General features: G+C 44.8%; 1 protein-coding gene across 3 annotated transcripts in view; it reads left to right on the top strand.

The window, feature by feature from the left end:
- XXYLT1 (xyloside xylosyltransferase 1) overlaps positions 1 to 4,357 on the top strand; it is a 191,467-nt gene extending 187,110 nt beyond the window's left edge. Inside the window, exons 4-6 of one of the 3 annotated variants that reach the window (XR_013828566.1) lie at positions 1,597 to 2,915; positions 3,184 to 3,495; positions 4,227 to 4,357. Coding sequence is in view for 1 of the 3 variants with exons in the window: in XM_079923097.1 (XP_079779223.1) it covers positions 1,597 to 1,993 (397 nt within the window). In the remaining 2 variants the exon portion in view is untranslated. The other 2 variants (XR_013828567.1, XM_079923097.1) reach the window with 2 other exon arrangements.
- Positions 4,358 to 14,738: the final 10,381 nt, after the last annotated feature.

The following is a 14,738-nucleotide window of genomic DNA, read 5'->3' as shown; positions in this document are numbered from 1 at the left end:
AGTGGCTAGAAAGATCTAGCATCTCTGTTTGCTTTGGAAGCTTATTTTTGCCAAGGTTGTTATCACCAAGTAGGCACCAGAGCTCTGTTCCACTCACAGTCCAATTATGGTGAAATTCAGACAATGAACCTGTGTATTCCACTTGTAAGAATGTCCAAATGGAATGCTTTACCCTGGCCAGGAGCAAACTCTCGGCCCCCTTGTGATATGCGAGACCTCAAGGAAGCTTTCTCTATTCCCAGACCTGGAGAAATGTGTTGAACTGGAAAATGCATCAGGGTGGCCCACCCCGGGTCAGGCCTCTGGTTTTCTTTCCCCTGTACTGCCCACTTCACTGCACAGCTCCTCCCTGTCGTTGGTCAGGAAGCTGCTCTGTGGGAGGCCAGAGGGTGGCATTTCCAGGCCGGGGGCAGAGCTGGTTTTGCTATGCTGCATCCCCATCCTACGGACTCTAGGGAAGAGGCAAAGCTGGTAAAACAGGTGGGATGGAGCCTGATGCAGGACACGCCCCAGCCCACTCCTGCCCTTGCCCACGACAGAGGGTCCTCCGTCTTTCCTCCTTCCTCCAAGTCGAAGCCCCTCTGCTGTTACGGCATCTCTGCAGGAATGGAGCCTGGGTCTCTCTTTGCCCCTTCCTGTGCCCATTCTGTGCAGGAACTTGCTGTTAAAGAGGCTAGAGAACACAGTGGCTCGTGCTCTAACCTTGTCACCCACGGGGAGGTTTCTGGATCTGACTTCCTGTCTCCAGATGGAAACATCTGGATAAAGGACCTAGGAGGGGCCCCTTGGCTCTAACATCCAGTGGACTTAGAGCAGATTTCTAAATCTGCCTAGAGAGAAACTGAAATTGAGTGGACCTGCTCTCTAAAATTGCTATAATTCTACTTGGCTGTCCCATAGCCACTTTCACTTGACCCACCGGTGGACCTGAGCTGTTTCAGAAATGCTAGGCATGGGGTTTTAATGAATGAGACTTGTTCTGAAGCAAAAAAATGATTTTGATTCAGCCTGTGTTTAGCTCCCTATGTCTTTACCTGATCACCATTCAGAACTGTTTCCCAACTTTTCTCTCTCCTCTCCTTTTCAAGATCACAGACAAAAACAAGGGGGTGGAAAGTTCCACCTAGATTGTTACTAACCTCAGAAGTGGACGCTGGAGCCGGATGCCTGGGTTGAGTCCCTGCTTGTGCTATTTGCTGATTGTGTGGCTTTGGGGAAGTCTCTGAACCTCTCTGTGCAGTTTCCTCAGGCGTGAGGTGACATATTGCCTCTGAGAACACCCGTCTCATAGGATGTAGTGCCTGGTGCTCACGAAGTCTGTACAGATGTGATTGATGGAGATGATGATGTCATCCTGAGGGTAGTGGGAAGAACGTGAGGCTTGGACTTGGGAGACTCAGGCCGGCTCTGCCTCTTGCTGGCAGTGTGATACAGATTCTGAGCCTCAGAATGTCTCAGTCCTCGTCGCTGTAAAACGAGTGAAAATGGAACCTCCCTCCTGGGTGGTTGTGAGGACCTAGAGGAACAGGACTGGCAGACTGTTCCCACCCACACACACACACGTCAGGCTAAATCTGTTCTCTTTCCCCTTCCCAGGCACACATTCTGGCAGTTCCGTCATGAGAACCCCAAGACCCGGGTCGGGGGCCCTCCCCCTGAGGGGCTCCCCGGCTTCAACAGCGGGGTGATGCTGCTCAACCTGGAGGCCATGCGCCAGTCCCCACTGTACGGCCGCCTGCTGGAGCCAGCACAGGTGCAGCAGCTGGCCGACAAGTACCACTTCCGGGGTCACCTCGGGGACCAGGACTTCTTCACCATGATTGGCATGGAGCACCCTGAGCTCTTCCACGTGCTGGACTGTACCTGGAACCGGCAGCTTTGCACCTGGTGGAGGGACCATGGCTACAGCGACGTCTTCGATGCCTACTTCCGGTGTGAGGGCCACGTCAGGATCTACCATGGGAACTGCAACACCCCTATCCCAGAGGCCTAGGCGCCTCCTCACCCGATCTGGGGAAGGAGAGGGGCGCCTCTCGGACAGGCCTGGGGCAGTGTCTGAACTCCTAGAGAGACACGGCAAGGACGTCCTTGTGATCAGGTGCTGCAGCTCTCCCAGCACACATCGCTGTCCTGAAGCCATCCCATGACGACTGGACCCTTTGCCCCCACTGGTGCTCTGGACCCTCTGCCTCCAAGGACCAGGCGTCATGAAGGACAAACACATAGACCTCTTCCGGTGGGCTAGGAAGCGAGCATTTGAAAAGAAGGAAGAAAAACAAAACGGTGCCTCTTGCCTTCAGCCCCCAAAGAATGGAAATCCTTTTAAGAACTGGGCTTTCTTAGACCAAATATAAACTTATTTTACATCGACAGGCGAGACAGAGCAAACAGTACTGCTGTAGCTCCCAGTGAGCTCTAAATGCATGAGCCAGGGTTTTAACAACCAGCCCAGAGTTTAAGCATCCAAAAGAATGCTGGCCTTCCACACGCGCATCCTAGGAGGCCGTGTGGTTAGTCTCACGATGCTCGTGGCGCCTGGTGGAGATGTAAAGATCCCACCTCTTTGGGGAGGGCCCTCAACAGCACCTGTGGCCCACGTAAGAAAACTGGTCTCATTATTTTAACCTTCACAGCATTTACCTCCCAACTGCATCACAGAACCTCATTATCCCTTATTCATCTGATCCAGCTCCAGGTGACCAGACTCTGCTCTGAAATCAAATCTGCCATCAAAGAGACTGGCCACCCGCAAGGACAGGTGATGGAATTGTCTGGATTGGGAAGACTCATTCCAAAGAGGAGCCCAGCAGTGCCCTAGTGTAACCGTGCAGCTTGGAAGGGGTGTCGCTCTTAGACTTATAAGCATTCTAGTCTCTTTATTTGGAAGAATCATCTGTGTGACTTTATCGCACCAGGTCAGACCCTATACCTTACAAGAAATTAGGCTGTCATTACTTGATTTCTGCTTTAATGAGTTCTCCTGTAAGTGAGCTACAAATACGAAGCCTCTATTGGTCCATTCTGTATAATCCACCTGGGGTCCTCGGGAAAGAAGTGTTGTTGGATTTTCATCTTATTTTAATTCAATTTCATTTATTTTATTTTTTTCCACCGTGAGTGAGAATAGCTAATAAATAATCTTTGAGAACACAATGATTTATGTTGTTTGCTCTCTGATCACAGTTTCCAGCTACCTGAAGGATCTGAATCAAGAGTGTGATCAATGTCGTTCAGAGTCTGCCTCCCCACGTGATTAAGCTAGTAAGTGTGCTCACAGTGGGTCTCTGGGGCCTAAGGGGGACCACATCTGAGAAGGTTATATTGGGCTCAAAATGGAGAATTATTTCATTTCAGGTATTGACAGGCCGGTCTAATTCTGGGAGCAAAACCCACCACCGCATCCCTTCTCATCTGCTTACCCCAACTGTCCGCCTACATCATCCCCTGATGAAACAGAACACACGTCTCTCCTAACTCTCAGCTCTGACAGAACAGGTCTGTCCGCTTAGGGACTTGATTTCCTATTTATTGCTACCAATTATTTTTTAGTGGTTTTTGAGAGACAGCAATCTTACTTACTTACTTATTTATTGGCTGTGTTGGGTCTTTGTGGCTGCGTGCAGGCTTTCTCTGGTTGCAGCAAGTGAGGAGCTACTGTTGCAGTGCACGGGCTTCTCGTTGCGGTGGCTTCTCTTGTTGCGGAGCATGGGCTCTGGGTGCACGGGCTTCAGTAGTTGTGGCTCGTGGGATCTAGAGCACAGGCTCAGTAGTTGTGGTGCACGGGCTCAGTTGCTCCGTGGCATGTGGGACCTTCCTGGACTAGGGATTGAACCTGTGTCCCCTGCACTGGCAGGCAGATTCTTAACCACTGCGCCACCAGGAAAGTCCAACTGCTACCAATTATTGAATGTCTGCTGTGTGCCTAGCATTGTATTACGTGTGATAATGACACACTATCACTGATACTTGTGAAAACCTCATTAAGGTAATTCAGATTCTAAAATTTATTGCAGTAAAATAAGAGATGTGGACAGAGTCACTGTTTACCACAGCCTTTTTTATAATAGAAAAAAATTGGGAGCAACAAAATGCTGAATAGGGGAGTGGATAAATAATGTGTGTTACAGCTATATAATGGAATACTTCAGGCATTAAAAATCATATTTTTGGGTGGGAGGGGAAGATGGCGGAAGAATAAGACGCGGAGATCACCGTCCTGCCCACAGATACACCAGAAATACATCTACACGTGGAACAACTCCTACAGAACACCTACTGAATGCTGGCAGAAGACCTCAGACCTCCCAAAAGGCAAGAAAGTCCCCACGTACCTGGGTAGAGCAAAAGAGAAAAGAATAAACAGAGACAAAAGGATAGGGACAGGACCTGCACCAGTGGGAGGGAGCCGTGAAGGAGGAAAGGTTTCCACACACTAGGAAGCCCCTTTGCGGGCGGAGACTGCAGGTGGTGGAGGGGGGAAGCTTCGGAGCCTCAGAGGAGAGCACAGCGACAGGGGTGCGGAGGGCAAAGCGGAGAGATTCCGGCACAGAGGGCCGACCAGCACTCACCAGCCCGAGAGGCTTGTCTGCTCACCCGCCGGGGCGGGCGGGCCTGGGAGCTGAGGTTCGGGCTTCGATCGGAGCGCAGGGAGAGGACTGGGGTTGGTGGTGTGAACACAGCCTGCAGGGGGTTAGTGCGCCACGGCTAGCCAGGCGGAGTCCAGGGAAAAGTCTGGACCTGCCGAAGAGGCAAGAGACTTTTTCTTCCCTCTTTGTTTCCTGGTGCGTGAGGAGAGGGGATTAAGAGCGCTGCTTAAAGGAGCTCCAGCGATGGGCACGAGCCGCGGCTAAAAGTGCGGACCCCAGAGACGGGCATGAGACGCTAAGGCTACTGCTGCCGCCACCAAGAAGCCTGTGTGCGAGCACAGGTCACAATCCACACCCGTCTTCCAGGGAGCCTGTGCAGCCCGCCACTGCCAGGGTCCTGGGATCCAGGGACAACTTCCCCAGGAGAACGCACGGCGCGCCTCAGGCTGGTGCAACGTCATGCTGGCCTCTGCTACCGCAGGCTCACCCCGCACTCTGTACCTCTCCCTCCCCCCAGCCTGAGTGAGCCAGAGTCCCCGAAGCAGCTGCTTCTTTAACCCCATCCTATCTGAGCGAAGAACAGACGCCCTCAGGCGACCTACACGCAGAGGCGGGGCCAAATCCAAAACTGAGCCCTGGGAGCTGTGAGAACAAAGAAGAGAACAGGAAATCTCTCCCAGCAGCCTCAGAAGCAGCGGATTAAAGCTCCACAATCAACTTGATGTACCCTGCATCTGTGGAATACATGAATAGACAACGAATCATCCCAAATTAAGGAGGTGGACTTTGAGAGCAAGATTTATTATTTTTTCCCCTTTTCCTCTTTTTGTGACTGTGTATGTATATGCCTCTGCGTGAGATTTTGTCTGTACAGCTTTGCTTTCACCATTTGTCCTAGGGTTCTATCCGTCCGTTTCTTTCTTTAAAAAATTTTTTTTTCTTAATAATTATTTTTTATTTTAATAACTTTATTTTATCTTATTTTATCTTTTCTTTCTTTCTTTCTTTCTTTCCTTCCCTCCTTCCTCCCTTCCTCCCTCCTTTCCTTCCTTCCTTTCTTTCTACTTTTTCTCCCTTTTATTCTGAGCCATGTGGATGAAAGGCTCTTGGTGCTGCAGCCAGGAGTCAGTGCTGTTCCTCTGAGGTGGGAGAGCCAAGTTCAGGACACGGGTCCACCAGAGACCTCCCAGCTCCACATAATATCAAACGGCGAAAATCTCCCAGAGATCTCCATCTCAACACCAGCACCCAGCTTCACTCAACGACCAGCAATCTACAGTGTGGGATACCCTATGCCAAACAACCAGCAAGACAGGAACACAACCCCACCCATTAGCAGAGAGGCTGCCTAAAATCATAATAAGGCCACAGACACCCCAAAACACACCACCAGACGTGGACCTGCCCACCAGAAAGACAAGCTCCAGCCTCATCCACCAGAACACAGGCACTAGTCCCCTCCACCAGGAAACCTACACAACCCACTGAACCAACTTTAGCCACTGGGGACAGACACCAAAAACAACGGGAACTACGAACCTGCAGCCTGCAACAAGGAGACCCCAAACACAGTAAGATAAGCAAAATGAGAAAACAGAAAAACACACAGCAGATGAAGGAGCAAGATAAAAACCCACCAGAACTAACAAATAAAGAGGAAATAGGCAGTCTGCCTGAAAAAGAATTCAGAATAATGATAGTAAAGATGATCCAAAATCTAGGAAATACAATAGAGAAAATGCAAGAAACATTTAACAAGGACCTAGAAGAATGAAGGATGAAACAAGCAACGATGAACAACACAATAAATGAAATTACAAATACTTTAGATGGAATCAATAGAGGCAGAAGAACGGATAAGTGACCTGGAAGATAATATAGTGGAAATAACTACTGCAGAGCAGAATAAAGAAAAAAGAATGAAAAGAACTGAGGACAGTCTCAGAGACCTCTGGGACAACATTAAACACACCAACATTCAAATTCTAGGGGTTCCAGAAGAAGAAGAGAAAAAGAAACGGACTGAGAAAATATTTGAAGAGATTATAGTTGAAAACTTCTCTAATATGGGAAAGGAAACAGTTAATCAAGTCCTGGACGCACAGAGAGTCCCATACAGGATAAATCCAAGGAGAAATATGCCAAGACACATATTAATCAAACTGTCAAAAATTAAATACAAAGAAAACACATTAAAAGCAGCAAGAGAAAAACAACAAATAACACACAAGGGAATCCCCATAAGGTTAACAGCTGATCTGTCAGCAGAAACTCTGCAAGCCAGAAGGGACTGGCAGGACATATTTAAAGTGATGAAGGAGAAAAACCTGCAACAAAGATTACTCTATCCAGAAAGGATCTCATTCAGATTTGATGGAGAAATTAAAACCTTTACAGACAAGCAAAAGCTGAGAGAGTTCAGCACCACCAAACCAGCTTTACAACAACTGCTAAAGGAACTTCTCTAGGCAAGAAACACAAGAGAAGGAAAAGACCTACAATAACGAACCCAAAACAATTAAGAAAATGGGAATAGGAACATACATATCGATAATTACCTTGAATGTAAATGGACTAAATGCTCCCACAAAAGACACAGACTGGCTGAATGGATACAAAAACAAGACCCATATATATGCTGTCTACAAGAGACCCACTTCAGACCTAGAGACACATACAGACTGAAGGTAAGGGGATGGAAAAAGATATTCCATGCAAATGGAAACCAAAAGAGAGCTGGAGTAGCAATTATCATATCAGACAAAAGAGACTTTAAAATAAAGACTATTAGAAGAGACAAAGGAGGACACTACATAATGATCAAGGGATCGATCCAAGAAGAAGATATAACAATTGTAAATATTGATGCACCCAACATAGGAGCACCTCAATACATAAGGCAAATACAAACAAACATAAAAGGGGAAATCGACAGTAACACATTCATAGTAGGGGACTTTAACACCCCACTTTCACCAATGGACAGATCATCCAAAATGAAAATAAATAAGGAAACACAAGCTTTAAATGATACATTAAGCAAGATGGACTTAATTGATATTTATAGGACATTCCATCCAAAACAACAGAATACACATTTTTCTCAAGTGCTCATGGAACATTCTCCAGGATAGATCATATCCTGGGTCACAAATCAAGTCTTGGTAAATTTAAGAAAATTGAAATTGTATCAATATCTTTTCCGACCACAACGCTATGAGACTAGATATCAATTACAGGAAACGATCTGTCAAAAATACAAACACATGGAGGCTAAACAATACACTACTTAATAACAAAGTGATCACTGAAGGAATCAAAGAGGAAATCAAAAAATACCTAGAAACAAATGACAATGGAGACACGATGACCCAAATTCTATGGGATGCAGCAAAAGCAGTTCTAAGAGAGAAGTTTATAGCAATACAATCCTACCTTAAGAAACAGGAAACATCTCGAATAAACAACCTAACCTTGCACATAAAGCAATTAGAGAAAGAAGAACAAAAAACCCCAAAGTTAGCAGAAGGAAAGAAATCATAAAAATCAGATCAGAAATAAATGAAAAAGAAATGAAGGAAACGATAGCAAAGATCAATAAAACTAAAACCTGGTTCTTTGAGAAGGTAAACAAAATGGATAAACCATTAGCCAGACTCATCAAGAAAAAAGGGGAGAAGACTCAAATCAATAGAATTAGTAATGAAAAAGGAGAAGTAACAACTGACACTGCAGAAAGACAAAAGATCATGAGAGATTACTACAAGCAGCTCTATGCCAATAATATGGACAACCTGGAAGAAATGGACAAATTCTTAGAAATGCACAACCTGCCAAGACTGAACCAGGAAGAAATAGAAAATATGAACAGACCAATCACAAGCACTGAAATTGAAACTGTGATTAAAAATCTTCCGACAAACAAAAGCCCAGGACCAGACGGCTTCACAGACGAATTCTATCAAACATTTAGAGAAGAGCTAACACATATCCTTCTCAAACTCTTCCAAAATATAGCAGAGGGAGGAACACTCCCAAACTCATTCTACGAGGCCACCATCACCCTGATACCAAAACCAGACAAGGATGTCACAAAGGAAGAAACCTACAGGCCAATATCACTGATGAACATAGATGCAAAAATCCTCAACAAAATACTAGCAAACAGAATCCAACAGCACATTAAAAGGATCATACACCATGATCAAGTGAGGTTTATCCCAGGAATGCAAGGATTCTTCAATATACACAAATCAATCAACGTGATACACCATATTAACAAATTGAAGGAGAAAAACCATATGATCATCTCAATAGATGCAGAGAAAGCTTTCGACAAGATTCAACACCCATTTATGATAAAAACCCCTGCAGAAAGTAGGCATAGAGGGAACTTTCCTCAACATAATAAAGGCCATATATGACAAACCCACTGCCAACATCATCCTCAATGGTGAAAAACTGAAAGCATTTCCACTAAGATCAGGAACAAGACAAGGTTGCCCACTCTCACCACTCTTATTCAACATAGTTTTGGAAGTTTTAGCCACAGCAATCAGAGAAGAAAAGGAAATAAAAGGAATCCAAATCAGAAAAGAAGAAGTAAAGCTGTCGCTGTTTGCAGATGACATGATACTATACATAGAGAATCCTAAAGATGCTACCACAAAACTACTAGAGCTAATCAATGAATTTGGTAAAGTAGCAGGATACAGAATTAATGCACAGAAATCTCTGGCATTCCTATACACTAATGATGAAAAATCTGAAAGTGAAATCAAGAAAACACTCCCATTTACCATTGCAACAAAAAGAATAAAATATCTAGGAATAAACCTACCTAAGGAGACAAAAGACCTGTATGCAGAAAATTATAAGACACTGATGAAAGAAATTAAAGATGATACAAATAGATGGAGAGATATACCATGTTCTTGGATTGGAAGAATCAACATTGTGAAAATGACTCTACTACCCAAAGCAATCTACAGATTCAATGTAATCCCTATCAAACTACCACTGGCATTTTTCACAGAACTAGAACAAAAAATTTCACAATTTTTATGGAAACACAAAAAACCCCGAATAGCCAAAGCAATCTTGAGAACGAAAAACGGAGCTAGAGGAATCAGGCTCCCTGACTTCAGACTATACTACAAAGCTACCGTAATCAAGACAGTATGGTACTGGCACAAAAACAGAAAGATAGATCAGTGGAACAGGATAGAAAGCCCAGAGATACACCCACGCACATATGGTCACCTTATCTTTGATAAAGGAGGCAGGAATGTACAGTGGAGAAAGGATAGCCTCTTTAATAAGTGGTGCTGGGAAAACTGGACAGGTACATGTAAAAGTATAAGATTAGATCACTCCCTAACACCATATACAAAAATAAGCTCAAAATGGATTAAAGACCTAAATGTAAGGCCAGAAACCATCAAACTCTTAGAGGAAAACACAGGCAGAACACTCTATGACATAAATCACAGCAAGGTTCTTTTTGACCCACCTCCTAGAGAAATGGAAATAAAAACAAAAATAAACAAATGGGATCTAATGAAAGTTCAAAGCTTTTGCACAGCAAAGGAAACCATAAACAAGACCAAAGACAACCCTCAGAATGGGAGAAAATATTTGCAAATGAAGCAACTGACAAAGGATTAATCTCCAAAATTTTAAGGAGCTCATGCAGCTCAATAACAAAAATACAAACAACCCAATCCAAAAATGGGCAGAAGACCTCAATAGACATTTCTCCAAAGAAGATATACAGACTGCCAACAAACACATGAAAGCATGCTCAACATCATTAACCATTAGAGAAATGCAAATCAAAACTACAATGAGATATCATCTCACACTGGTCAGAATGGCCATCATCAAAAAATCTAGAAACAATAAATTGGAGAGGGTGTGGAGAAAAGGGAACACTCTTGCACTGCTGCTGGGAATATGAATTGGTACAGCCACTATGGAGAACAGTATGGAGGTTCCTTAAAAAACTACAAATAGAACTACCATATGACCCAGCAATCCCACTACTGGGCATATACCCTGAAAAACCATAATTCAAAAAGAGTCATGTACCAAAATGTTCGTTGCAGCTCTATTCACAATAGCCCAGAGATGGAAACGACCTGTGTCCATCATCGGATGAATGCATAAAGAAGATGTGGCACGTATATACAATGGAATACTACTCAGCCATAAAAAGAAACGAAATTGAGCTATTTGTAATGAGGTGGATGGACCTAGAGTCTGTCATACAGAGTGAAGTAAGTCAGAAAGAGAAAGACAAATACCGTATGCTAACACATATATATGGAATTTAAGAAAGCAAAAAATGTCATGAAGCACCTAGGGGTAAGACAGGAATAAAGACACAGACCTACTAGAGAATGGACTTGAGGACATGGGGAGGGGGAAGGGTAAGCTGTGACAAAGTGAGAGAGTGGCATGGACATGTGTACACTACCAAACGTAAGGTACATAGCTAGGGGGAAGCAGCCGCATAGCACAGGGAGATCAGCTCAGTGCTTTGTGACCTAGAGGGGTGCGATAGGGATGGTGGGAGGGAGGGAGCCGCAAGAGGGAAGAGATATGGGAATATATGTATATGTATAACTGATTCACTTTGTTATAAAGCAGAAACTAACACACCATTGTAAAGCAATTATACTCCAATAAAGATGTAAAAGAAAAATCATATTTTTGACAAATGCCTTGGAAAATGCTTATAATATGCTATTCAGTAACGAATGCAAAATATAAGATTATATGCATAGTATGATCCTAATTTTCTTTCTTAAATTATGTATATGTGTATGTAAATATATAAAGAGACAGAAAGCTTGCCTGTTCCGCTGTATTTCATTAGTTTAACTCCTAAAAATAATCACGTGTTTCAAACACCACATTAAAAAAACCAATTATTTTAATGGGGAAAAAAGTGAGTGAAACACTGGAGCATTTTAGACTCACAATAGCAAAGGTATTTTTCCTGCAATAATTTCAGTAGTTACAGTATTTCTTTAGCTATGAATGAATTTTGTCATTACAAGGAAAAAGCAATAAACTGATTGATCAAAATGGGCAAAAGCCAAACAGTAGGTGACCTTTGAGGTCACCTACTCAGGAGTTTCCCCCTTCTCTGTCACAAGTAACCTTGACCTTACAACTCCATGGTGAACAGCAAAATAACTCAACAGGAAACCCAGCCAGACTAACAAAGCCATCATGTGCTCCTGTGCTTTTCCACAAGCAACTTTTTGACAAATCCTGGAAGGCTGGTTCCTGATTGGGATCCTGTTATAATCAATGCAACACAAACATAATTAATTGTGCTGTGTGAGTGGAACATATGCCTGTAGTATGAATTGAACAGAAATCCAAAAAGAGAACCTTTCTGGGTAGTAGGATTAAGTGCTTTTTAATTTTCATCTGTATTTACGTCTATATTTTCCATAGTGAAAACTACTTTTAAAGATAAACAATAAAGGCTATAAAATTCTAGCCAACCCGCTTTCCCTCCAATTACAGGTAAGCATCATCCCAGCCACTTTACAGCTCACAGTTGGCCATGGTTACCATCATAGATAAGAAAACATAATCTTGGTTAAATAGGCTCTGGGTTTTCAACTTTCCCTATGGATGCCCTAGTTCTCCAAATAAAAAGGACCTCATAATAGCATCTCTAGACTGCTTTCATTTCTGATACCGTCATCTTTTGTGTGTACACAAATGACAATGGGCTTTGGAAGGCTTGCGGCCTCGCTGAAGAGATTTATTCTTGTATATGTGTCAAAACCAAACTACAGCATCCCCCTTTCCATAACATCTCATCAAGCTAAGGAGTGACGTGCTGGTTCAGTGGGCCCAACGTAGGATACCCCGGGGGCTCATGGGCTAAGGGGGCAAGTGCAGCCGTGACTTGGCACGTTTTAACCAAAGGCCAAACCTCTACTTATCCTAAGACCTGATCTCAGCATGGAGCCCCGAGGTTGGGCTGAACATGGAGTTTGGCAGGGCGAGCAGAGATTTCTGAGTAAGCAAGGTGGTACGATAGAGAGAACCTCTCACCTGAGACAGGCCTGGCTTTGAGTCCACGTTCTGCCCTCACTACCTGGGCAATCTTGGACAAGCAAGATCACCTCTTTCCTCATTTCTAGACACAAGTAACGAGAACTCCTTCAAAGCAGTGTTGTTGGAAGCAAAGAGTTGTGTAAGGGCTTGGTAGGCTGAGAAATAATACACAGATGCAAGGGAATTCTTAGAGTTACTACTGAAAACACTGTTTTAAAATAATAAATGAGCCATCATCCCTAAACTCACTGGGTGACCAGACACTCGCCTGTAGGCTGTCTGAGTTTCTGTTAGCCACGCCACTCTGCAGAGGCCTGGGTGTGCCCAGGAGGTTGGGGGTCCTTGGGTAAACCCTCACCCCTCTCTAGGATCAGTTTCTTCATTTGTGAAAACAAGGGGATAAGTGGACTGGCCTAGATCTCCAAGCAGCCCCCCGCCCTGGCTCTGTTGGAAGTAACATGTTTTTCTGCATGCATTGGGGTGCACATGGCAGGGAGTTGAAATCAAATGCAGAACCTTCAGACTTTCACTCACCAGTCACCAACTTGGAATTTATGACCATTCAAATGGAAACTCACTCAAAGTATACTGTTAGCACACTCCCTTCCCCTCAAACAGGATAGGCAAAGTGAGGAATACAGACAAACTGGGGGGCTGGGAGTGGTATTTAAAATCGAGAGAGAACCAAAAATCTTGTCTGAGCTTTCAGCTCATGTGACCAGCCCGAGTGCCTCCCAGGCAGAGCTGCTTGATAGATGGACCCACACCACCACGGGTCTCACCCTGGGGAGGCCTGAGCCTTGAGTCCCCCAGCCAGTAGAGATGCCCTGCAGGACACATTGAGCGGACTGGCCAGTCACTCCCTAAGGTGCTTAAGATCAAAAACACTTCCGGCGTGAAGGCTTCTTTAACTGGGGCTGGCTCAGCTCCCAGGGTGTCTCCAGGTGTACCCGCATTCTGAGGGAGACCTGTCTGCTCCATGCAGACCCTGCAGCCTCGCGATCACCCCACATTCTCAGCGCCTTAGAGGCCAGCTGCTATCTCCAGCCCCCCTTCCCTCATGGGAGGACTGGGGCAAATCCTCTGAACCCCGCTCCCTGTACACAGGCCTGAGCAGGACCATGCAACACAGAGCAGAGCCCGGGGTGTTTCTGGCCCTGGTGTGGAGTCCCTCTGGGTGCCAAAACTGAGTCAAGAAGAAAGATAACATGAACAGACTGATCACTAGAAGTGAAATCGAATCTGTAATTTAAAAAAAAAAAAAAAAAAAACCAACTCCCTGCAAACAGAAGTCCAGGACCCGATGGCTTCACTGGGGAATTATACCAAACATACAGAACTTATACTGATCCTTCTCAAACTCCTCCAAAAGACTGAGGAGGAGGGAACATTCCCAAAGTTATTCTACGAAGCTACTATCGCCCTGATACAAAACCAGACAGAGACACTACAAAAAAACCACAAAATTATAGGCCAATATCTTTGATGAATATAGATGCAAAAATCCTCAACAAAATGTGAGCAAACTGAAGCCAACAATACATAGAAAGGATCATACACCATGATCTAGTCGGATTCATTCCAGGGTTGCAAGGATGGCTCAATATGTTCAAATCAATCCATATGATAGACCACGTCAACAAAAGGAAAGACAAGAACCACATCCAAGCTGCCCCAGGCAGAACCCAGTGTTCCCCCATTATGTCATCCTGCCCTCTCTCAGGAAGGCCTCCTCTGTCACATCCCAGGCAGCCAGGAAGCTGTAACGCTCTAACCCTCATCCAACCTGGGCCTGGCACTTCCCAAAGCACAGAATGCTTTTACCCGAAGCACGAAGCTGGGCTAAGAGCTCCTGCTAGACATGTGGAGAGCTTCTGTGCTTGAAGGCGCGCTGTCAGAGATGTAAGTAATCCTCTTTTGTTAGCAACAATCTGAGCCCTAAAGTGGCAGAGATGTCGATAATCTTCCAAGGCTAAGTGAACACATGCTTTGAAAAATGTAAGTCCTAGGGCTTCCCTGGTGGCGCAGTGGTTGAGAGTCCGCCTGCCGATGCAGGGGACACGGGTT

The sequence above is a fragment of the Stenella coeruleoalba genome, assembly GCF_951394435.1.
Source record: "Stenella coeruleoalba genome assembly, chromosome: 5".
NCBI lineage: Eukaryota > Metazoa > Chordata > Mammalia > Artiodactyla > Delphinidae > Stenella > Stenella coeruleoalba.
Note: the sequence above shows the minus strand (reverse complement) of the source record. Positions and strands in the feature narration are given on the sequence as shown.